The 25,072-nt window shown below is 45.7% G+C and overlaps 1 protein-coding gene across 1 annotated transcript in view; it reads right to left on the bottom strand.

Annotated features, from left to right (window-relative positions):
- The window catches only part of SLC9C2 (solute carrier family 9 member C2 (putative)), a 63,353-nt gene that overhangs the window by 14,807 nt on the left and 23,474 nt on the right, over positions 1-25,072 (bottom strand). Inside the window, exons 9-17 of the mRNA XM_040984214.1 lie at positions 24,452-24,620; positions 21,461-21,542; positions 18,574-18,740; positions 17,963-18,052; positions 12,010-12,107; positions 10,061-10,180; positions 9,181-9,379; positions 8,348-8,536; positions 5,193-5,342 (exon numbers count right to left, since the gene is read on the bottom strand). Of these exons, the coding sequence (XP_040840148.1) occupies positions 5,193-5,342; positions 8,348-8,536; positions 9,181-9,379; positions 10,061-10,180; positions 12,010-12,107; positions 17,963-18,052; positions 18,574-18,740; positions 21,461-21,542; positions 24,452-24,620 (1,264 nt within the window). The remainder of the gene's footprint in view (positions 1-5,192; positions 5,343-8,347; positions 8,537-9,180; positions 9,380-10,060; positions 10,181-12,009; positions 12,108-17,962; positions 18,053-18,573; positions 18,741-21,460; positions 21,543-24,451; positions 24,621-25,072) is intronic.

The raw sequence follows: 25,072 nt of genomic DNA on the forward strand, positions 1-25,072 counted from the left end.
GAAACAGATTAAGAAATAATGAGCTTTTCATCGCACCCACTGCATTTCTGAGCTTGAATTCAGAGGGGAAAGGTGTGGCAGAGGACACCTCATGCAGTCAGGTCGAGGAGTGCTGTCTGGCTCAGTTCTGCTGCTTTCCCCACTCTCATGCTCAAACTGCAGACTAGAGTGCAGTCCGAAGTTTGCACAACCACTGTGTCTAGAAGTTCTCAGACCCCACTGTGCACCGAGGAACTCTCATACACAGCTTCTGGTATGGCATGAGCCACCTGAGTAACTTCTCAGGAAGCCAGCCTTTTGGGAAAACAAAAGCAAGTGGAATCATGGCAAAAACAGGATGCCAGTTAGTTCATGCAGTAACTCCAGGACTAACTTAATGATGTCCACTCAATGACATGAGATGGCTGTCACGTTCCTCCTGAAACCCAGGCAGTGTTCGTCCAGAAGCTTCCTCTTGACTTGTGGAACCTGTGCTTAGCCACACCAACAGCTCTGGACCAGCAGCTCACGTTCCTAAATTTTCAGGTATGGGAGACTCCAACTCTGCACCCAAATGCTGTATGACCTGCCGCTGTTTGCAGGAAAGAACTGGCTTATCTCTAAGGTTTAAGCAAAGTTAAGTTAGGAAGTTGAGATGGCTCATTATCAAAACAAACAAACAAAAAAGGCAGCTGAAGACATAAGCTCTGACCCATCCATGGCTTTATGCATATACATACAATCACTGTATCTAGCGCATAAAATTCCTGAAGCTTAAAAATCAGAAGTCTCAGCTGGGTTGAGCAAATTTCTTTCAACTATTGATGGTATTCAGTTTAGATCTCATATATGCAAAATCCAGGAGAAAATCATAATGTAAAGAAACATTAAAGTTTACAACTTTAGCAGCTAGGCCATGGCGCCAGGCCCACCTCATTGCATTTCTAAATGGCTAACAGACATATGAAAAGATGCTCAGGCTCCCTAGCCATCAGAGAGACACAAATGAAAACCACACTGAGGTACCACCTAACTCCAGTGAGATTGCCCCACATTCAGAATTCTACTAACAACACCTGCTAGTGTGAATGTGGGAAGAAAGGTACCCTCCTTCACTTCTGGTGGGATTGCAGGCTAGTGCAACCACTATGGAAATCAATATGAAGAGTGCTTAAAGAACTCCAAACAAACCTGCAATATGACCTATACTTCCCTAGGAATATACGCAAAGGAAATGAAAACTTCATATGGGAAGGGGATCTGTAATCCTATATTTGCAGCAGCACAATCTACAATAGCAAAGGCATGGAAACAATCCAGATGTGCGTCCAAGGAAGAGTGGTTAAAGAAACTGGCTCATCCACTCCATGGAATATTACTCAGCCATGAAAAAGAATGAAATTATACCATTTACAACAGCTAAAGTCCTCGCCTTGAATGTGCCGGAATCCAAATGGACGCTGGTTCTAATCCTGACAGCTCCACTTCCCATCTAGATGGTCCCAACTAGAGACCATTATGCTCAGCGAAATGAGTCAAACCCCAAAAGACAAATACCATATGTTCTCTATAATATAAAGAGACCATCGTGCAAATTGGAATGTATTGTGATGGAGTAATAGAGACTACCATATCCAGCTGTGAAGACACAATGCAACATGCATCTCTACTTTCAAATCAAAGATGGACATAGCTGTTGGACATAACTAGACAATGGGATGCTGGACTGTCTGACATTGTCTGTACTAGCAATGTCAAGCTACACTTAAATAACAGACTGATGAGGCCCAGTGGCGTGGCCTAGTGGCTAAAGTCCTTGCCTTGAATGCTCTGGGATCCCATATGGGCACGGGTTCTAATCCTGGCAGCCCCACTTCCCATCCAGCTCCCTGCTTGTGGCCTGGGAAAAGCCGTCAAGAATGGTCCAAAGCTTTGGGACCCTGCACCTGCGTGGGAGACCCGGAGGAGATTCCTGGTTCCTGGCTTCGGATCGGCACAGCACCAGTCGTTGCGCTCACTTGGGGAGTGAACCATCGGACATAAGGTCTGTATATATGACTTTCCTCCTCTCTGTATATCTGACTTTGTAATAAAAAAAAAAACAGACTGATGGAATTACAACTCCTTATAAAGGACTATACTATTGTAACAATATGAGGAAATCAGTCAGAGGATGGGAATTTGGGCGGGTGGAAATCCCATACTCTATGGAATTGTATCAAAACTTCAAAATTAAATTTTAAAAAAGCAACATTAGAAGAGCATTTATAAAGGGTATTAGGAGGCTACCAGGAGACTAGGACCAAGGCACATCATTAACTGCTGCCTGCAGTATGGACTCTGGAACTGGGCAGATGCATATGGACTTGTGAACTCGGCTGAGTTTACAAAAGGCGTCCGTATACGTTAGGGAATGCTACAGCTGCAACCGTCACAAGCAGGCTTCCCCCTAGGGAGGGCATCACTCTGCTTTCCAACTAAAACTAAATCTTTAAGTTAACTGACTGACTAAATAAGAGTATATTCAAACTATTCAGCCACTGGATGGGGGAGGGAAATAATGAAATATAGAAGCCCAGCACACAAATAAGAGAATAAACCCCAGCATAGACAATTAAGGATTAGCATGTTAGTTTTTTTATGAAAAAAAATACTTGCTATATAAAGAAGCAATCTGCTGTTTTAAGATTTTAAAAATGTTGTCAGAGAAATAGACACCTTGATATGTAAACTGATATGCAGACAGCTGCGTGAGCAGAGCTCAAGGCTGAATTGGTACCATGGAAAATCAAGTTGAGGACGTCTTATTGCAAGAGCAAAGAGTTAGTAGTTATGAGAAAAGCTGAAACAGGTTCTAGGTCAGAATCCGTAGAGGCAGGTGAGAGCCTGAGAAGGTACGAACAGGCAAAGAACGAAGTCGTGCAGGAGGATAATCCACAGACAGCAGACTCCACCAAGTGCAAGGTGCAGCTCTTACTTTAACCACACCCGGACACACCCCAGTGGAGTTTTGTAACTCTAAAGATTAAGAGAAAATCCTGAAGGCTCCAAAAGAGACGAGAAAAAAAAGTTACCTACAAAATCTAGAGTAAAAGTAGAATTTTATTAGCAAACCTGAAAACAGAGATGCAATGTCTTCAAGTGCTCAACAACAACAACAAAAATAGTCTTTCAGAGTCAATGTATTAACCACTAGAATGAAATAACAATCATTTTAGAAACATTAAACTCTATGAAGTTCTACGGAAAAGTGACATAGTAATCCAGCATAACAAGATGGGAAAGCTGTAGAAAGAGGCTCACGCAGGATGCAGAGTGACCGGGAGAAAACAGGAGTGCTTCTTAATCCAGTGCGTTGCATTCCCAAGTCTGGAGCAGTAAACTGTTAGTGAAATTGGGTCGGGTTGAGTCAAATGATAGGTTCTATGGTAAATATTACTGATACACTCATAAAGACTGCTGTCCACTTGTCCATGCGTAGTCATTTATTAAAAGGAACACTGACAAGACAGACTACACAGTTAATATATATAAAACATGTCTGGAATTTAAAAGCTAACTAGAAAAGTGATGTTTTTATGGGTGACAAACAAACAAAAAATCCATATATATATATATATCATAAATCTTTTTCCTGTTAAAGTATCAGCTCCAAAAAAACGTAAACGAAGAGTAAAAGTTAAAGGAGAATGTTCTGATCTCATATTCATGCTTCATGGAAAACAGGAAACAAAGACTGCTTAATCCAGAACTAAGTACGGATTCATACTACTGCTGTGGAAACACTAGAGGAATTTGACATGGGAATTATTAGAAGCCATCTCTGGGTATGGTAAATGAGAAGAATACTTCAACTTTTCTTATTATGTTTATGCATGAAGTGATGGCATTCTATATGGGCATCAGTTTGTGTCCTGGCTCCTCCACTTCTGGTCCAGCTACCTGGGACCAGAAGTAACACCTGGGAAAGGAGTTGACGATGACCTCGGGTCTTGGGCCTGTGTGCCCAAAGGGGAGGCCGGAAGGCTCCAGTCTCCTGGCTTCAGACCAGCCCAGTTCTAGGCACTGCAGCCATTTGGGGAGTGAACCACCAGAGGGAAGAGTTTAAGTCTATCTCTCTCTCCCTTCCTCCCTGCCTTTCTCTCTCTGTCTCCTTCTCTCTGTAATTCTACCTTTCAAATAAGTAAGAAAAAATGATAGATAGATTGGTTGATTGGAAAGGCAGAGTGAAAGAGAGATCAAGAAGGAGAGACACACAGACATAAAGGTCTTCCATCTGCTCATTCACTCCCCAAGTCACCACAGTAGCCAGGGCGGGACCAGGTGGGAGTCTAGGGCCAGGAATCCCATCTGGGTCTCCCATCTGGGTGGCCACCTGGGTCTCCCACTGGGGTCTCCCACCTGGGTCTCCCATCTGGGTGGCCACCTGGGCCATCTCCACTGCCCTGTCCTTAACAGGAAGCTGGACCAGAAGCAGAGCAGGCAGGATTCCAAAGAGGTTCTCTGATATAGGACGCCAGCCTGACAAGTTGTGCCACAGTCCCCTATCAGCATTTTTTATTTTTTCTGTATCTGTCTATATTTGCAGTCACAGATCTTATGCTTTAGACCATACGGAGCCATTGAGTACTCATCAGAAAACAGATGTGAAATCTAAATAGGTCTTTTAGGCACCTTACTCAATTGTCCAACGTGTCCTGGAGAGGACCGACTACACGGGGGAGCCCAGTAGAGAAGCGACTCCCGTGAGCTGCTAGCTCCCCATTTGACACTTACTAGATATGCCTGGAAATGCAGAGGGTCTTGAATCATAAAATAGACATCGTACTATTTACCCACCCCACGGTAGCATCATTTAAAGTGTTTTCTCCCTTTCTGCTTAAGAAGCCTTCCCTCTGCAGCCTTGTCTGAACTCCAGCTCCCGCTTAAAGCCTTTCCCAAGTGTCTGGTCTTTCCAACAGCATTGCAGGGATAGATGCAATCCTCTCTTTACTGTGAACTCGGAGAGTGAGTCGGATATTTCTGCTATTAAGACAATGAGTTTGGCAATGAGAGCTGAAAGGTAATGAACAGACTTTCCTGCAGCACCTCGCGCAGCACGATAAACAATTAACTCCCCTTCAACTGGTGGGTCTGAAAGAAACACTCTTAAAACGAACTGACGCACCCAAGTGTGTTGTGTTCTTGCCAAACGACCAATACTTGCTTCTCACCTGGTATACAGAATCACAGCCAGAAATCTGTCTCAGTAGAAGTTTGGTGTCTTCCTGACTCTTGATATATCCTTTTGTAATATGGAACATCATGCACAGGCGCTTCTTAACCATCACTTCCACCACCTTTCTCAGTACTGGGATTAGTATCTGAAATGATGGGGAGGGAAAAACACTTTCAACACGGTGATGAAAGGTACCGTGCAAGGTGGAGTTTGTCTCCAGACAAGTGGCAACACAACGCAGAAACTAGTATAGATTCAAAGCCTTGGGCCTCAGCACACCGAGTGGGGTCCAGAAACCAATCCCATGTAGACTCCAGTTGGAAACCCACCGTGATGGAGCCTTTATGGGGATGCAATAAGGGAAAATGGTGCCTTTCCCTTCATTCTCGATAGCCTCCGATTTCAGGAGACTGGAACTTGGGTCAAAGTTAACTAACTGCACAGACCCTCTGTTCTCCTCAGTTTTGCCTCTTGTAAGATGAGGAACCGGAGGTATCTGAGCTCTTCTTTAGCGCTCGACTTCCATAATCATGACCCGAAAATGTTGCAGTGATGTCAGAATGAGATTTTCAATAAACCCCTCTCTAGACGCAGACACCAGCTCCCTTGTTCCCAGGCTCAGTGGACTTGCTTAAAGGACTGAGAGACTTGGAGGACTTGGTTTCATCGTGTGTGAAATGCGGAATGCAGTGTAAGCGCTAGGAATCCCATGGCACTGCTCTTCCAAAGCCACACTGACCCCAGTATCTCCTTCTCTCTGTGAATCTGCCTTTCCAATAAAAATAAATAATTTTTTAAAAACTATATAATTGCTAAGGGACAGGTGTGTTGGTACAGTGGCTTGCAAAGTATTTGTAACACTGCATCTCACATCAGCCTCTACAAGTCCTGGCTACTCCAGTGTTCCATCCAGCTCCCTACGATGCACACTTGGATGATGACCCTAATAATCAGACCCCAATAATCAGGTCCCTGCCACCCCCATGGGACACCTGCTGCATCCCAGGACCCTGCCACCCCCATGGGGCACCCTGCTGCATCCCAGATCCCTGCCACCCCCATGGGGCACCCTGCCACCCCCATGGGCACCCTGCTGCATCCCAGGTCCCTGCCACCCCCATGGGACACCCTGTCACCCCCATGGGGCACCCTGCCACATCCCAGGACCCTGCCACCCCCATGGGACACCCTGCTGCATCCCAGGACCCTGCCACCCCCATGGGACACCTGCTGCATCCCAGGACCCTGCCACCCCCATGGGACACCTTGCTGCATCCCAGGCCTCTGTCACCCCCATAGGACACCCTGCCACCCCCATGGGATACCCTGTCACCCCCATGGGGCACCCTGTCACCCCCATGGGGCACCCTGCCACATCCCAGGACCCTGCCACCCCCATGGGATACCCTGCCACATCTCAGGCCCCTGCCATCTCCCATGGGATACCATGTAGCAACCCAGGTCCCTCAGTTCATTCTGGTCCAATGCTAAACATTTAGGGTATTTGGTAAGTGAATCAGTGGATGGAAGATTCTGTGTGTGTGTGTGTCTCTCTCTCTCTCTCTCTCTCTCTCCCTCCCTTCTTCTCTCCCCCCGCCCCCTGTCTTTATCTTTCAAATAAAATGAACGAATACCTGGGTCCCTGAGGACTCCATCCATGGGGAAGACCCAGACTGAGGTCAAGGTCCCTGATTCAGCCAACCCAGCCCTCTGCTGTGGGCATTGGAGTGAACCAACAGACAGAAAATTCCTCTCTCTGTCTCCCTCTCTCTTTGTCTTTCAAAGAAAACAAAAATAAACGAATACTTTAAAAAAAGAGAGAAATTTCTTTAAAAATTGGAATTAATTAAGATGGAGATTTTAAAGTGTCTATTTTACTATCAGGACTTATAAATTTTGATGTTAAGCCTCTGTAACTTGAATAAATACTAGTAGATTTACTTAGCATAATAAGAATTAAATCCCCCCCCAACATGAGATTTTGATTCCGTATGATTTTTGCCCTAAGCTGAACTTAGCAGGAAAGGCTCATGTAAGTTATAACTGTATAGTAACACAAACTAATCTAGGAGTCAGAATGTACAATGAACTTAGTTGATAAAGTAAGAATTAAACAACAGAGAAAAGATGGCAGACAGAGCCATCGAGGGCTCCTTGCTTACTTCAGTGCTGCTTGTCCTGACACAACAGAGGCATGACAGTGGAGACTAAAATCACAGAGCTCTACTTAAAAAAAAAAAAAAAAAGATTTATACACTTTTATTGGAAAGGCAGATTTACAGAGAGAAGGAGTGACAGAAAGATCCTCTATCCACTAGGTGACTCCCTAAGTGGCCGTAATGCCCACAGCTGAGTTGATGCAAAGCCAGGAGCCAGGAGCCTCCTCCGGGTCTCCCACACAAATGCAGGGCCCCAAGCTTTGGGGCCATCCTCGACTGCTTTCCCAGGCCACAAGCAGGGGACTGGATGTAGAACAGCCAGGACGTGAACCAGTTACCATATGGGATCCCGACAGGTGCAAGGTGAGGATTTAGCCATTTGTTCCAGGCCCATGAAGATCTACTTTTAAAATCAAACCCAGAAACACAAAAGGAAAAGATAGCAATTGCTGTGGAAATTGAAGTTCACACACAAACTCAGTTCTGCAGACCAATTGCTGTGTGAGCCTAGGCCTGTTGGAAAAAATATTGTTTTCTTTCTGCAGTTTATAAAATACATTTCATTGAAGCTGGAAGAGCTTGTTTCTGGGTCACCCTACTCCTAGTGGCACCCAGACCTTGCTGACCCCTTCAGTGGGCCCTGTTTCAGTCCTAGGTATTAGCCATGACTAAAGCCAACATCCCCACCTCCTGGTGAGTACACACAGCTTATGGAAGGCAGGCAGGAAGTGCCATGGGGGCTAAATAAAGACCAAGCAAATGGAGAGGGAGCAGGCAGGCAGGGTGAAGACCTGGGAATTTTACAGAAAGGACGCCTATGTGACAAACTAAGGTGTGAACAGCGACCCAAAGAGGGTGGGGGTGTGAGTCCAGCAGACACCAAGGAGGGGAGTCCAAAGAGAAAGCTCCTTCCTTTCAAAACAGTGACTTTTTCAAAACTCATTCAACAGTGTTTAATACAACCCCAACAATTAAAACTATCAAGTCTTACCTTGAAGATATGCAGAAATCTAATTATTCTTAAATATCCCAGCATTACAGTGACCTGAATAAGAAGCAAGTTATCTGGTCTCAATCTGACAAAATATATGCAAAATACATCTATGATTCCAATGATGACAATGAGAAATTCCAAAATATTCCAATGTTGTTCAAAGTATCTCCTTTTCAGAATTATTATCTGTTTGGAAAAACAGATATATTATTTAGTCACTATACAGTGATACAGGAGAAGGGATATTTTTAAATTAACAGTGATGTTAAATGAACTGTATTCTGAAACTTGTGCTTTAAGTTGCTCATTTTTTTTTTAAGATTTACTGATTTTTATTGGGAAGGCAGATTTACAGAGAAAAAGAGAAACAGAGAGAATGATCTTCCATCTGCTGGTTCATTCCCCAAGTGGCCACAACGGCCAGAGCTGAGCAGATCCGAAGCCAGGAGCCAGGAGCTCTTCCAGATCTCCCACGCGGGTGCAGGGTCCCAAGGCTTTGGGCCATGCTCTGCTGCTTTCCCAGACCACAGGCAGGGAGCTGGATGGGAAGCAGGGCTGCCGAGATTAGAATCCAGCACCCATATGGGATCCTGGCATGTGCAAGGCGAGGATTTAGCCACTGAACCATCACTTCAGGCCCAGAGCAGTTCTTCTTCTCCCCTCACCCCCGGCATAACTTATTATATTCACATAAAGTGAACAAATTTCAGATTTCACAATTCAGATTTGAGAGCCTAGCGTACTCCTCCCACCCCCCCAGCCTCCTTCCATGTGCATTTTCGACCCACCCCCTCCCTTATTTCTACAATACATTTCTATACAAGCAGTACCTTCAATGATGATTGCAACATACATACAAACATAAAATAGTAGTTTAATGTTATCAGTGTTGACACGTTCAACTCTCTTGCCATTGGCCACAGGTGGATTATTAGAGGATAAACATATATTAATGTTAAAATATGGCCTACATATTCAAATTCTTCTGAAAATACAATATGGTGTACAAACATCATGAATTTATGACTCCTGAAAAAAAATGAGAACAAAATAAAATATCAGTTCACTTAAAGGTGCAATTAAAAGCAGAACACCTGCTTCAACATCATGTGACGACGATGACAATTACAAGCAGACGTGTACGTCACGTTGGAGAAGGATAGAAAGCATTGCTGGTCTGTATGCTCATCTATGTCACAGGTGGGGTGCATTTCTAAAAACATAGAAAACAACGCAAAGATGGAACTGTCGAGGAGCTGGTTTTGTGGTGCTGCAAGTTAAGCCCTTGCCTGCAATTCCAGGGTTCCTATCAGAGCGCAGGTTCTAGTCCAGGCTGCTCTGCTTCCTACTCATCCAGAGATGAAACAGACAGGCATCCATGTGGTCAACCAGTTAGACGTTTCTCACCCTTACTCAGAAGGATATGTGAGCAACCTGGTACACAGCATGATCAGGTCAGAGTGGCTTAAACTCGGAGAATTACAGCATAAGCATCCTTTCCTATTTCCTGCCCACTCTCCAATGTAGATTCCAATGGAGTTAGTGAAAACAACATGCAGGAAGAGAATCGAGCATTCCATTCCTCTAGCAGGTGTTGAGATGACCACAGAAGTAGTCTAGGTTTAATAAAGAAAACAGACAATCTATTCCAACAATGTAGACATGGTAGTATTTTCCAATATATCACTGTTAAAGCCTCACGCTACTTACCCAGGTGGAGGAAAGGGTATCCTTTCTTTATGATATTCCAAGTAGGTTAACACATTTTTAAACTTCATGAGCCAACTTCTAGCTCGTACATAAGTTGAAACGTCATAAATACTCAGGAATCTAACAAAACAAAAGTATGCATATGTTACAAAAAACATCAAGTGCTACACTTTGGGGAATGTAACAGGAGAATTCATAATCCTTACAAACTTGGTAAGAATTGGCTGCCAATGCTCAGTCAGTACCAAGCCCCAGCACCCTCCCAGCTGGCCCCCATGGTCACACCACAACGGGTCACCTTCAGTGTCACACTTGTGCAGCTGCTGTTTCTGGAGCCATTCCTGGCCCGAGACGGAACAGGAGCCAAGCTCCCCCAGGCCAATCCTTTGGGGTTCAAGCTTGAGCTTCCTTGTGTAGCACCTCGCCTAGCCCAAGCTTCTTCAGAACCCTGAAGAGCCTGCTGTGACTGGACTTCACTGTAACTCCAGCACGCTGAACTGTCCCCCACCTACTTCGTCACATCTGCTACGTCAGTCGGGTCAGTGCCTCCAGAGCCAGCCTCATCCATGAGAGCAGTCTGACAGCACATACACTTCAGGCCTCCGCACCTCCTCCAGTCACTGTCTTACTGAAACTAACACACAGACAAAACTATGCAAGTTTTCTTACCTAACTATATTGCAAGTAAAATGTTACCCTGAAGTTATAGCAGTGTTCTTATCTTCAGTTAGAACTTCCTCAAGAATCCACTGATGTCTGAGCTGCGCAGTGGCACATCTGGCTAATCCTTCTACGACACCGGCATCCCACATGGGTGCCAGATATTCTGCTTCCCATCCAGCTTCCTGCCCATGAGCCCAGGAAAGCAGTGGAGGATGGATCAAGTTCTTGGGCCCCTGTATCCATGCAGGAGACCCCAAGAAGGCTCCAGACTCCTGGCTCTGGACCGGCCAAGCTGCAGCCATTTGAGGAGTGAACCAATAAATAAAAGATTCTCTTTCTGTCCCTCTCTCTATACTTCTGCCTTTCAAGTAACTTAAATAATAATTTTTCTGAGAAAGGAATCTGCCAACTGCAAGGGAATGGGGAGCCACCATTGTGGTATAATGGGTCTAAGCTGCTGCCTATATGGGCACTGGCTAGAGCCTCAGCTGCTCCTCTGCCAAGCCAGCTCCCAGCCCTGGGAAATCAGCAGAAGACTGACCAAGTCCTATACCCCTGCACCTACCTGGCAGACCTAGATGAAGTCCCTGGCTCCTGGCTCTGGACTGGCCCAACTGCAGCCATTGTAACCATTCAAACAAATAAATCTTTAAAAAGAGCTAGCCCAGTGGCAAACTAATCCTTCACCTGCAACACTGGCATCCCATATGGGTGCCAGTTCATGTGCCAGTTGCTCCTTTTCTGACCCAGCTCTTTGACTACAACCTGGGAAAGCAGCAGAGGACGGGCCAAAGCACTGGGCTCATGCGCCAGTGTGGGAGAGCCAGGAGAAGATCCTGGCTCCTGGCTGCGGATCCTCTCAGCTCCAGCCATCGTGGCCATTTAGGGAGTGAGCTGGCGGATGAAGACCTTCCTCTCTGTCTCTCCTTCTTTCTCTATAACTTTGCCTTTCAAGGGAAAGTAAATAAATCCTGTGGGTTTTTAAAAATAGAAATACAGACAAAGAGAACTAGAAAAGAGAGAAAAAAGAAAGAAAGAAGGAAGGAAGGAGGGAGGGAGGGAGGGAGAGAGAGAAGGAACTGCCCCAGTAAATTTTAAAGAACACTATAGGAGAAAATATCAACAAATAAAATACGAAGTGGATGAATGCATTGCTCAGTTGACAGACTGATATGGTCAGGTCAAGTAACAGATTGATCAAGCTAAGGATTTAATTCTCTGCCTGCCCATTCTTGATTGCATACGCCTTTACTGGGAAAGAACCGTTAAAGGAGAGCGACACTTACTTTCCTTGGCTGGGACAGTAGCTTTTCACTGCACCAATTAATATCCGGGCTGCCTCTTTTCGAAGGATTCCATCATTACACTGCTTTTCAAAGCTACTCTAGATATACCATTTTAAATGAAAATTACAAAGAATGAAAAATAAATGTAATGAACCCTCTTAATTGTTAGATTTCACTACCGAACTCAATATGTGAAAGTATACTATCTTTCAAAAAATATCTCTAGCAAGAAATAAATCTCATTCAATTCAAATATCAATGTACAGTACTGGTTGTTACAGGTACAAAGGTTCCTGGCATGAAGAAGCTCAAAGTTTATCAAACTAAAGCAATCTCTTGAGTAACATCAATGCATTATCAGTAGTGCCAAGCTTCCTCAGCAAACAGAAAGTGAAAAGTGGACTGGGGCGGTAGCCTAGTGGCTAAATCCTCACCTTACATGTGCTGGGATCCCATACAGGCACTGGTTCCAATCCTGGTAGCCCCACTTCCCACCCAGCTCCCTGCATGTGGCCTGGGAAAGCAGTGAAGGACGGCCCAGAGCCTTAGGATCCTGCACCTGCATGGGAGACCCAGAGGAGGTTCCTGGCTCCTGGCTTTGGATCAGCTCAGCTCTGGCTGCTGTGGCCATTTGGGGAGTGAATCATCAAATGGAAGATTTTCTCTCTATAGCTGACTTTCCAATAAAACTAAATCTTAAAAAGAAAAAAAAAAAAACTGACAGGAACTCTCGGTACCAGAATCCACCTTTGACGGGTGATTTCTAGACAATCAGAAATGACCTTGAGCAACATGCTAACATAGGAAAATCCTGTCGGAAAAAAAACAAGAAGTGGAAAGTATTAACTGAAAATGTGACTAATCACCTCAGACTACTAAATACTTCCCCAGGGAGGGAGGCAGCCTGAATTTTGGGCCAATTCCTTCTTAAAATAGGAGAAAACCCAGCTGTGGAGTGCCACTGATGCTCAATTCAGAGATGGAAACTACAGCCTTGGGGCTGCTACCTCGACGTTCTGCTCCCTATTGACTGCGGGTTCCTGTCGGTACCTTTTCTGCAAAGGCGGTCTCCAATCTCGACTATGTCCAACATGTCTTCCACAGTGTTACAGCTCTAGGGAATCCATGTCACCCACAACTCAAGGCCATGGCTGTGCCTTCACCAGCTTCCTTTCCAGGACAGAAAAATGACCGACCTGTAGCATCTTTGATGGAGTATATGCAGACTCCGAAGGCACCTGCCAGAGGACGGGGCTGCGGTTGGCCTACCCTGATGCTGAGAACTACACTTGCTGGAGTTCAGGAAGTTCAGGCTGTGAGCCTCCAGGCTAGTCCTGGATACCCACCAGAGAAGAAAGAAATGTGCCACGGGTCAGTCCTGAGGCATCTGCCTACAAGCAGCGGTTATCACAGTTTTTCCATTCCTGCACAAGCAGAAGTAGGCCTGGCTCGAGAAAACAGCGATTCTACTCTGATGGGAATTAACTTATCCCTTAAACAATTATTTATTGAGTACTCTATGCCAGGACAAGGATGGTATAATTCAAGGCTTTGTTCATAGTCTAGTGAGGGTGGGGAATGCAGCATACATAGCATTATAAAACAGATTAGGAAAGAGAAGAGTATAAAACCAAACACACCGGAGAATTCATCGTAGCTGGCGTGCAGATGGAGACAGGCAGAAGTTCATTAAGGGACCGAGAGCTGCGCTCTTACAAGGAACTGAGGGAGGAGCATACTTACCCAGACAAAGAGCAGACATGAGGAGTGGAGATGGAGATGAAGGCAGACAGAAGGTGCGTCTCTAGGACATGCACAGAGGTGGGACTATACGGTGAGTGTGAGAAAGGAGTGAGTGTGAGAAAGGACATGCTATGGGGCACAGAGATGGGATTATACAGTGAGTGTGAGAAAGGATGGGTTATGGGCACAGTGGTTGGACCATATGGTGAGTGTGAGAAAGGATGGGTTATGGGCACAGAGGTAGTCAGAGAAACAAGCTGGCACCAGCTTTAAAAAACCCAGACTTAATTTCACAGATTAGCTTTTTTCTTGGAGCATGTTACACTTAATACTCCTCAAATTCCAATCCCAGGAAAGTTAGGCAGGACATGCACGAAAGGGGAAGGAAATACATTGTAATATTCCCTCTCGGAGAAATTTCCTCATGCTTAGGCATCTTAGAAACCCCTAAAATTTCTACCAGAAGTCCCACCAAAATACCTATTTATAAATCAGCATTTCTTCAGCTACTGAAAGAGGAAACTTCATTTTTGTTCGGGTGCGATTGGCACGTGTTCTTTGGAACTTACTTTGGAAAGTCTATTCAGTGAGGATGGAGTTAGGACTTTGAGCAGGAAGGCAGCACAGTCGCATCTGCCTTTCAGCAAGTCGTTGTGATTTGAGAATGGAAATATTGGAGGAAGGAAGACCAGTTTGAAAAATACGTAGAAGGTGAAGCTGACAGAGCTGGGCGAGCGAAAGGAGAGGCCTGATGCGGGCAACTCATGCCCACGGGCGTGGGCTCCTGCACTGTGGTCCAGAACGTGACAGCTGGTTTGTCTGATGCTCTCAGCACACGTGTGGCACCAGGAGCCGCCAGCTAGCCACAAGTGGATTCTTGAGTGTGAAGAGCTGTCGTAAGGGCTTTGGAAAAAATGCTGCAGCTCCCAAGGGCTTTCTTGGGTAGTATTAGAACCAAGAGTGCGGCTGAGACCAAACAGGGTTACACCATAGGTAAAGTGAAGACAGTGGACAGCGATAACTGTCCTGCGGAATACCAACATTAAAGGAATAAAGGGGAAAGACACAACTGATAGACAAGACTAGGAAGCAAACGGATCAAAAAAGCAGACAGGCTGTGACTACAAGGTGCTCTCAGGAAAGCCACCTAAAGATAGCGTGGAATAAGTTACTCTACACAATTGTTGTCTTTTAAAAAATGAAGCTACGACAGGTAGTCGTTACAAGGGACCCATGCACCGTGCCCTTCTGCTTCATGCCTCTTCGCGACTCACGCTGCTGCATCCACATCTCTCGTGATGCTTGGCTTGGCTTTGTGACTTGCTCTAACAGGATGGGGTTAAACGTGACATTGTTGAGATTCCAGAACCTAGGATTAAGGAGGCCTTGCAGCTTTCCCCTCTTCCTCTGTTGGAAACCACACTGCCATGCCTTACAGGATCCTGGCCCAGCCTCCCGGCAGGGAAGAACAAGAGCATCCAGAGGGACAGCCGACCCCAACTGCCAGGCCAGTGAATGGAGACATCCTGGGCCCTCCGCCCTGCCTCACATACGAGATGACCAGGAACACGTGAGTGATCCCAGGCCAGACCAACACTAAAATTCTCCAGACTGCCCAGGCCCCGGGTCCTTGAAAAACAATAAACCGCTGATGTTTTAAGTCCTTAAGTTGGTGTGACTTGTATTACAACAGAAATGAACCAAAACTGTGGAAGTTTTGGAAAGTTGTGAAAAACCTTATCCGCAAGCACCTATACAGCGGAAGGTGGGACTGGATGGTAGGCTGAGGCTAGAAGGGCAGGGGGGACACTCGGTGGGAGCCGAAGGAACGGTGAGGCAGCTCCTGGAGGCGGCTAGGGGAGGCCGCTGTGCCGGGGGGTGGCAGCACCACTGCCAAGGCTGCCAGCTGGGGCAGAAGCACCAAACAAGCCTACAGATCTGCCGAGGGAGTTTCTGAGAACATAGGGACCTCGAAAGTGTCCATATGGTAAGATACAGACATAAACCCAAGAGAAGCTGTTCCATACACCACGTTCTGAGATAAAAGAAAGGCAGGATCTGCCAGATAAAAGCCAAAGCTGTTTCTCTCTGTAGTATCTGCCGCTGGCAAAGGTTCAGGAGTGAGAAGCCAAATCCGGAGTCTGCCAGTACAGTGAGCTCAGCTTCAATACCCAGCTGAGGGCATAGACACAGGCTTTTGCTACACGGGCTGCTCCACCTTGTCTCCAATGTCCTCTGGGTGACAAGAAGGTGTGGGGTGCATCGGACTAATCACATTGACTAAACACGTGGTGAGGTCTTAAGGAAACTATCCCAGGCCACACTGACACTGAGAGAGGCAGCCTAAAGGCATACACATCTAAGTCTCCCAGTCTTCTAGACTGAGCCAGCCATCTAAGCTATCATCATGGGCTACTTCCTGCAGACATGGAAACAGCAGCAAGAACTGTGCGTGTCACCACCTGCATTTCAGAGTGGCCGTGGACAAGGATTCTTTGGGGTTGCCCTTGCTTCCCTGTCCTAAACACAAGTATCTGCTAACCACCCAAATGTTGGCTAGAGGCGGGCACAAGGAACTTGCCTTTTAGCTCACAGGTCTCTAGGTAAAGAGAGTCATAAAAAGCTAGAACCAAGGAGCCTGGACTTGGACCAGAGGCAGATCAGATGTTGAGTGTGACCGCATAATAAGGCAACAGGCTAGGGAATCTTAGAAAAAGAGTAAACATTATGTATGCACAAGGGATCTCAAAAGTTGTGGCTGACAACAAAACTATGGACGTGTTAAATATGATCACCAAATCTCTGAATCTCTTGCCATAGTGAGTCCATTGCCCTACTCCTTGAGTTTGCATGGCCTCATTCACAAGACTGGCAGATGGGTAGAGGCTTGGCTGTGTGCCTCGGCCCTCCTCTGTGTGGCCTCCCGTGACACAGAGGTTAGGCCATGAGCCTCACCTGGCAGCCCCAGCAAGCCATCCAAAGCCTGGTCTAGCCCACAGACCATCACAGAGCTACTTGTGCTGCATTTACCCGTCAGAACAGATCAAGAGGTGGGGACCAAGTCGCTACCTTCTAGCAGGGGGTTTGACAAAGCCCTTGCAGCCATCCTTCATTTCCACTACCATGTGTGACAGCCCTTCAAACGCCAAGAACATCTTAGATTAAGTATAGAGTTGTTTGAAAGAATGGAAAGACACATTCTGTAGCAGGTTTAGCTCTCTGATGCCATGCAGGCTACCCGTATGACCACTGGTTTATGTTCAGGCTGCTCCATTGTCTATCCCACTCTGCTAATGTTCCTGGGAAAGCAACAGAAAATGGCCCAAGGGCTTGGGCTTCTCCACCCACAGAGGAAACTGAGGCAAAGCTACTAGCTCCGGACTTGAGCACAGCCCAGTTGGCTGTGGCTGTTGCAGCCACTTGGAGCAGGAATCAGCAGGTGGAAGAGCTTTCATTCTTCTTTTCCTCTAACTTTCAAACAGATCCATCGAGGCAGTGGCCTTCAAGGTGCATTAATAGAAAGCTGGATCAGAAACAGAGCAGCTGGAACCCAAGCTGGCACTCCAGTGAGGGATGGTAGAACTGCCATGTGGACACTTAACCTGCTGTGCCACAATGCCAGCTCCTTAAAACTACGCTTTTAAAAGAAAGTTAAAACCAAACAAAAAACTATGCACAAAGTATTTTATATACCTGCTATAGTGAATAATATCTGCCCATTAGAATCTAAATCCAATTTAAATGTCCAATTTGATAGGTTGATTAGAATTTTTTAACTTAGAATTCTTCCTATGTTTATATTAGAACATTTAAATATTACTATTAGAACATCTTAGGAGAGTGCCAGTTTCTGCAGCCTAATGTTAACTTACTGTACTTCTAAGAATTCAATAAGCACTTTAAAAAATTCTGTTCTCAAAAATTTGACTAAAATATGCTAAATTTATAAAAGTTTCAAATACTTAGAGATGCTTAATTATTAAAGTATGCAAATGGCACAAAATATCATGCTAAAGACCCTTGAAAGTAACTGGCAAGATTGGCCAGACCTATATCTGTCACTTAAATTTAAAGCCTAGGTTGTTTTTTAACCTTCATAAACCAAATAGGTTATCAGAATTTGAAACAAAAAAAAACAGTCTAGTTGCCTGGAAGCCATATGTAAGAATTAACAGCATTGTAAGAGGAAGGATTTCATAGCAGCACCAACCACTTGTATCATAGCTACGTGCAACCTGGCTTCTTCAATCAGAACTGCATCTGTCGGAGACGCCTCCACTTCGTCGGGGGAAACGCAGAACTGCTTGGTACCAGGCTAGATGTTAAAGCATAAAAACATCTTAGGTGCCAACAAACATTGCATCCAGCAGCAATTCCATAACTTAGATCAGAATTGTGAAAATGATAGGCTAAAGATTGTTAAAATGGTCACTTGGATAATGTTTTTCATATAAGAAGTGCTTCTCTCAAACATAGCAAGTATTAATTTGGAGAGATTTAAATTAAGGCCAAACTCCTCTCCACACCCATCTGAAGCAGCTCATGCTCTCTGCTCCTTACACGCGTGTACTGGGAGAGACAGGTCGTGGATACACAACCAGGTAATTTACAAAAACAACCATTCTCCTGATATTAGGCAGATAAGGTGGAATCGCCAAGTAAACCTCTACAGAGACAAAATTCAGAAAATTCGCCAAGAGTTAGAAGTTAGAAGACGTCACCTGACGTCACCTGACAGAAGCAGGGTTTTTACAATCCCAAGTCAGAGGGGCAGACTTAGGGAGAACAAGGGCTACTGCTTTACGCCAGCCAGCAACTAACCCAAGTCATGTAGCGTATCCTCGTTTTGTCTTCTACGAAGTCCCAGTTAACATTTGCCAAGTTTTTTTCTGTTTTAAATAAAGTTATGGTGTTCTGAATTATCTTCTGTATGTGCTGAATGACATTTTGGATGGCCATTTGTCTCGGGAGGGTTATATTGCACAAACCTGTGACACAGGAAAGCAGGGGCCTGAAGACAGAATAATGAAGACCGCGAGGGAGAACAACGTTGCACGATTAGGCAGTGAGTTCTTAGCCCACACGGAGCACAGTCAACCCACCTCCTCACCCAAAACTTCCCCAAACCCACATCTGTTTCCCGCTGGCTATAAACTCAGCTTTATCTAATTCAACTGGTTAAAAATGTGACTTGCTATTTCAAGGCATCTAATCAGTATTGTTCAAAGTGTGAAAAATTACCCTGATTGTCTGCAGGTAAAAGGGAAGCTTATTAAACTACACAAGCCACAACACGGACTCTCACTGGCCTCAGAATCTACATTCTAACAAGCTCTGTGTTTCTGATACATAATGAAACATGAAAACCACTAGAATAGACAGTCTTCAAATTTAACATCTCATTTCTTGGCCACCAAATACATATTTCCCAAGTGAGCAGCACTTGGTTTTGCTGTTTTGTTTGTTTATTTGTTTGTTTGGTTTGGTCTTGGCGTGAATTTGAAGTCACGGCATTGAGGCTTGCATGCGAAGACAGTGAACCCATGAACACTCAGCCTCCTCACAATCCATCTCAAGAGAGATGCTCTCTCCTTGTAACTGCACACAAAATGTCTTAGTTCGCATGCTCTCTAGTTTACTGTCCTTGATGGGCAGTGCGCAGCGGTAACATTTGAAAAGTGGAGGTTTCAGAGAGATCTCGCAGTATATTTTTCTCGAGGACCAGGAGTAGTTCACTCAGGTGCAAAACAAAAATACAATCGACTGCGTGCTGAAGAGTCAGCAGCTGCTTGGATTTTCAATTTCGTGGCTGAGCACAAACAAGGAGTCCCAGGTAGACTCTATTCATTGATGGGACAAGAGCAGTAAACTTGAGGGCACGTGGGTCTCTTGTTAGGACCACAAACATGTGAATTCCTCATGTTTCACTTGACCATGGGAGAGTCTGAGAAGGGATCCCTTAAATTAGACCACATACACAAAACCCTATTTTGTCAAGTCCCCATTAAATGTGTGTGACATAGTATGTCTAGAAAAAATGAGCAACGACTGAGTGGATAAAGCATTTGCTACCTAATCTTTACTGCACAGCAAATTAAACTCTGAGGTTGTGGATATAACCAAAGATGGACAGTAGAATCCTTTGTTGGGCTCCACTTTGACTATCAGGGTAGGAAGAATCGCCAACTGTGGGAGAAATCTAGAAGTAGTTTCCCAAGCAGAGAGCAGGATGGCTGGGAAGGAAGATGTGGATAACCCCCAGGCAGCAGAGGTTTCCACCCATCCCACATGCGCTTTCACTGCAAACAGGATAACCCACAAGGTACTGAAAACAGGGAGGTCACTGGTGCCTTTCCCGTGTCTGAGCCCTTAGCCTTGTAGAGGGAATTCTGGCGTGGTGCTCATAAAACACAGTGCCAAGAAGCAGCAATGGCATTTGAAGAGTCACCAGCAATGAGGGGCCAGCTTTATGGATGGGGCAGAAACTCCTGTATCAGCTCCCACCGACTCCATGCTCTCCAGTTAACCTTCTCGAGGAAGCTGCCATTTCAAGGTGATTACTCTGAACATGACGACAAGCGTTTCCAATGTGGAAGGAAATCACCAACAACAGAATCAGTCCCTGCCTCAGCCTTCATGGAGGATACTGGTACCCTGGCGTGGGACCCCAGCTGATGCCGCCCCCCGTGACCCAGGGCTGCCAGGCACCTTCTCCTGCTCTTCTCTGTGGGCTGTGTCTGTGCTTCTGGATCGTGTGTACAGCCTTGATTGTGAACAGCTATATAGCAGACAACTATGGCAGAGCCTGCTGCTGTACCCAAGCATTCATTCTCTTTCTCCTTTCACCAAGAAAATGAGTTTGGACCTCAAGCTTTCCTTCCTCATACCTGCTTATGTCAATTCATGCACGGATTTTTAAAATTCTTGCACCAAAATCTTTTTGTGATTCTCTTTCCCACAAACTTGTCAAAGTGCCCTCCTACATAACTTTGGGATTGTGCCCTTCTAAGGGAACCACCCTGACCCGCACTGCAACATCCCCTCGTCTCCCCTTCCTCCTTGGCTTCCTGCAGACTTGGCAGCCTTCAGCTCTGTAGATCAGGGGTGAACACCCTCCCAGAATAGAGGAGCAGTCAAAGGAAGGAACCCTGGCCATGGCCAACCCTGGCATCGTGCCATCCTACTCTAACTGGCCATGGCCAACCCCGGCACCGTGCCATCCTACTCTGCCTGGCCATGGCCAACCCTGGCATCGTGCCATCCTACTCTGCCTGGTCATGGGCAAGCTCTGGCACTGTGCCATCCTACTCTGCCTGACCATGGCCAACCCCAGCACCGTGCCATCCCACTCTGCCTGGCCATGGCCAACCCCAGCACCATGCCATCCTATTCTGTCTGACCATGGCCAACCCCAGCACCGTGCCATCCTACTCTGCCTGGCCATGGCCAACCCCAGCACCGTGCCATCCTACTCTGCTTCACGCTTTGATGCAGGCAGGAAAGGCTCTTGTTTTATCTAGGCCCCAGTCCATGTTGTTTCTATGAAACGGACTGAACCAATATTGGAAATTACTAAGGCATCTACATAGAAGTAAACTGACTTCTAAACCAGTTCCTTATGCTCCGCAAGGCATGTCCCCATGACTCCCAGCAACAATTGCCTGCGTTTTCCTCCCCAGGCAATCAGCAAATGTCACAAATACTTTACCTAATAGCCTGGCGGACTCACTCATCAGGTAGGAATTTATGCCCATCGTCAATAGTGATATTATTTGCACATAGAATATAAACTGCGAACAAAGCACACATTGCAGAAACATTAGACAGGTTCTCCAGACGGAATCCTTACTCAGTTAATCACCAGCACAGCTCTATCCCCACTGACATTTTTCTAATCCTCCCTTTGTTTTGCACATTGGGGCAACAGGGCTGTTTTGCAGAAGCAGCTTAAACACAGTACACTGCAGCAAAAATGCCCTTCCATCTGAATGAGTCAAAGCGGCAGGTCGATCCTGGGTTAGGGAGCCTGAGGGAAGAGCTCTCACAGCTGCCAGACAGCAGTCACCCAGAGCACACAAAGCCACTGCAGCCACAGACCCAGCTAGCAGGATACAGGCTGGAGGGAAACTCCACCACAAGCAGTTCAGAGGGTGACCCTTGCCTGTGGGTGCTGCACAGAGCCCCTGGGGGGCAGTCTGTGGGGCAGCTGGAGACGCACTGCGCAGGACAGAGACACAGCCAAGCCTTGGCTTGCTCTTCATGGGTCATGGTAGGTGGGGCCCATTAAGCTCCCTGGGCCAGTTAAGCACCCTGGGCCAGTTAAGCGCCTTGGGCCAGTTAAGTGCCCTGGGCCAGTTAAGTGCCCTGGGCCAGTTAAGCGCCCTGGGCCAGTTAAGCACCCTGGGCCAGTTAAGCGCCTTGGGCCAGTTAAGCACCCTGGGCCAGTTAAGTGCCCTGGGCCAGTTAAGCGCCCTGGGCCAGTTAAGCGCCTTGGGCCAGTTAAGTGCCCTGGGCCAGTTAAGCACCCTGGGCCAGTTAACCTCCCTGGGCCTCAGTGTCTGCCTTCACTGAAAAAATGGAGTTATTCACAATATTCCCTCCACAACGCCTTTCCCAGACTTGACTGATGAAGGGCTTGGGAGGAGCCAAGATAATTCTTGACATAAGACATAAGGAATTGGAAAATGACACCTCATGAGTTGCTTAACAGCTCACTGACTTGGTTTCAGGCGAATTCCTTTCATAAAGAGAATTCAAAGAACTCATACTTTGATATAAGTGGGTTTTTTCCCCCCATTGGAGCATGGAAGCTTCCAAAGTTTGCAGAACTTTAGGTTTGTTTCAACTTCTAGTCAACTTTCAGACCAGGCCTTCAGCTAGAAGTCCTCGGTGGTGAGGAATCTGACATGCCACTGAGACTAGAAGGCTAGAGTCAGGGACCCGAGTTTTCCTTGGCATGCTACATGCGGCATTTGGGCTTTTTTTTTGTTATTCCACATGTTAGAGGAAGAGGTTGACAGCTATTCCCAAAAAGAAGGCATTCAAAAAATACTCTGCTTCTTGGACCTTCTAGCACAAGACCAGAACAGCAAGGAAAAGAAAAATCCTGAGCTGGAAACCAGATAACATGGGGAATCTCCCTCCCTCTGGATTCCTTGGTAAGAAGGAAAGTGGCCTTCTGCTTACACTATTCCAGCGGTTTTTAACCCCCTCTCACTCCCCTGAGAACTAAGTGTGGGGTTTATCTGACTAACAGGTAGGGAGGGGCAGGTCCTGTGGTTTAGTTAGATGTCCTGCCTCCAGTGACAGGGCGCCCCCATGCGGCCAGAATATGCACTCCACACTCTGCTCAGAAATCTACTGAGAACTTTACAAAAAGTAAACTTTCAAAATTATCACTGGTGACATAAATACCACCTGATCCTTAACTCAGCATTTTATAAAATCCTCCTTCCACCAGTATACTTAATCACAAGTTCCGGTTTTTTCCTAGCATCAACAGGGATTAGACAGTCTCTTTAAGGGTACTGTTTTTTCATTCTTCCTGACAGCTCTTTTAAAATAGTATTTGTGGATCCAGCATGAAAGCTTAGTGGCCAAAGTCCTTACATTGCACCTGCCAGGATCCCATACAGGCACCAGCAGTTTGTGTCCCGGCTGCCGTGTTTCCCATCCAACTCCCTGCCTGTGGCCTGGGAAAGCAGTCGAAGACGGCCCAAAGCTTTGGGACCCTGCACCCATGTGGGAGACCCAGAAGAAGTTCCTGGATCCTGGCTTTGGATTGGCTCACATCTGGCCATTGTGGTCACTTGGGGAGTGAACCAGCAGATGCAAGGTCGTTCTCTGTCTTTCCAATAAATAAAATAGCACTTGTATGCTAAGCAACAGTCATTGAACATCTATAAAGTGTGAGATATTCACTAATCACCACAGTCCTCACCTGGAAACAGGCTGGCAAGGCTCAAGAATTTGGCCAAGGCTCCTCAGGATGTGAACGCTGGAGACAGGATGGGAATCTAAGCCTGTCTAAGACCATGCCCACAACTACTACAAGACTGTTAGTCCCTTTCACATGGTCAACACAGAAACTTTCCTCTGAGTCTATCTACTTGAAGAGAAACTTTATAAACAAATTTAAAATCCACTGCTGCCACTTGCAACAAAATGGTCCCAAGTAGAGATCATGATGCTAGTAAAATTAGCCAATCCCCAAAGGACCAATATCGTAGGTTCTCTCTGATCTAAGGCAGCCTTCCTACAAAACACAACATCAAGAGGTATATAGGTAAGCATGTGCGTGCACATATCCTGAAAGGACATGTGTGCTGGAGACCAGCATACAGAGGAGAAGATACAGTGCAGGCTGCATCTCTACTCCACAACAGGATCCTCAAGGATGCTGGACTTCTGCCGTTGTCCATACGTACAATGTCAGGATACACTTCAAGAGAGGAACGATGGCCCATGGACTAGTGTCTGTTGCAGAATAGTGTACCATTGTACTATTGTCGTAATATGAGGTGAAACATTGGGGGCAGGCAGAATAGGAAAATTCCTGAGCCCAAGGAACTATATCATGAAAAAAAATTAAAATTCATGTTAAAACTAGTTAACTTTACTACTGCATAGTCTTACAACTGCTATAAAATATGTAGACATAGATAGCTACAGCTCATTCATGAGACGTGGGTTCTCCTACCATATGTGGTGCCAGGACTTTTTGGCCAGCAAATCTATGAATATCAGGAGCCATGAGTATGCTAAAAATCCCTTTAATTCCAGACCATGCGATAACAAATCCCCATCGCCAGCTATATTCATAACTCCAGCGCATCAGAATGGGGCTCACCAAAACAATGGCAAGCATTCTGTGGAGAGAAAAGCATCACAATCTAACCACACACACCTTGAACACTAAGCATACCAGCTGGGACCATCTGCTTCATCCACATTTTCATTTTAAATTTTTAGTAAGGAGAAGACAGTGCAGCTTATTGAGAAATGATTCATATATTCTGATATTGCCTAAATCTGCTATCTAAATTTGGTATACAATATTCATCATTAAAAATGTTTAGAAGATCTAATATGAAAATAAGAAAACTTCATTAACCGTAGTGCACAAAATTTGGACTTGGAAAGTAAATTACAACTGGAAAATTTCTTCAAAGAACAGTGACAAGCTGCATCTACTGTACAGGTCATAGGATGACTGGATTCAGAGATTTGGGAAATTGTGAGATAACCTAAAATAAAATTATTATAGACCAATCATAATATAATCCATCAGAGTTTTTCTTGAATTCCAAAAAAATACACT

This window comes from Ochotona curzoniae, unplaced genomic scaffold (assembly GCF_017591425.1).
Source record: "Ochotona curzoniae isolate NIBS_2020 unplaced genomic scaffold, NIBS_Ocur_1.0 contig_4105, whole genome shotgun sequence".
In the NCBI taxonomy this organism is placed as follows: Eukaryota; Metazoa; Chordata; class Mammalia; order Lagomorpha; family Ochotonidae; genus Ochotona; species Ochotona curzoniae.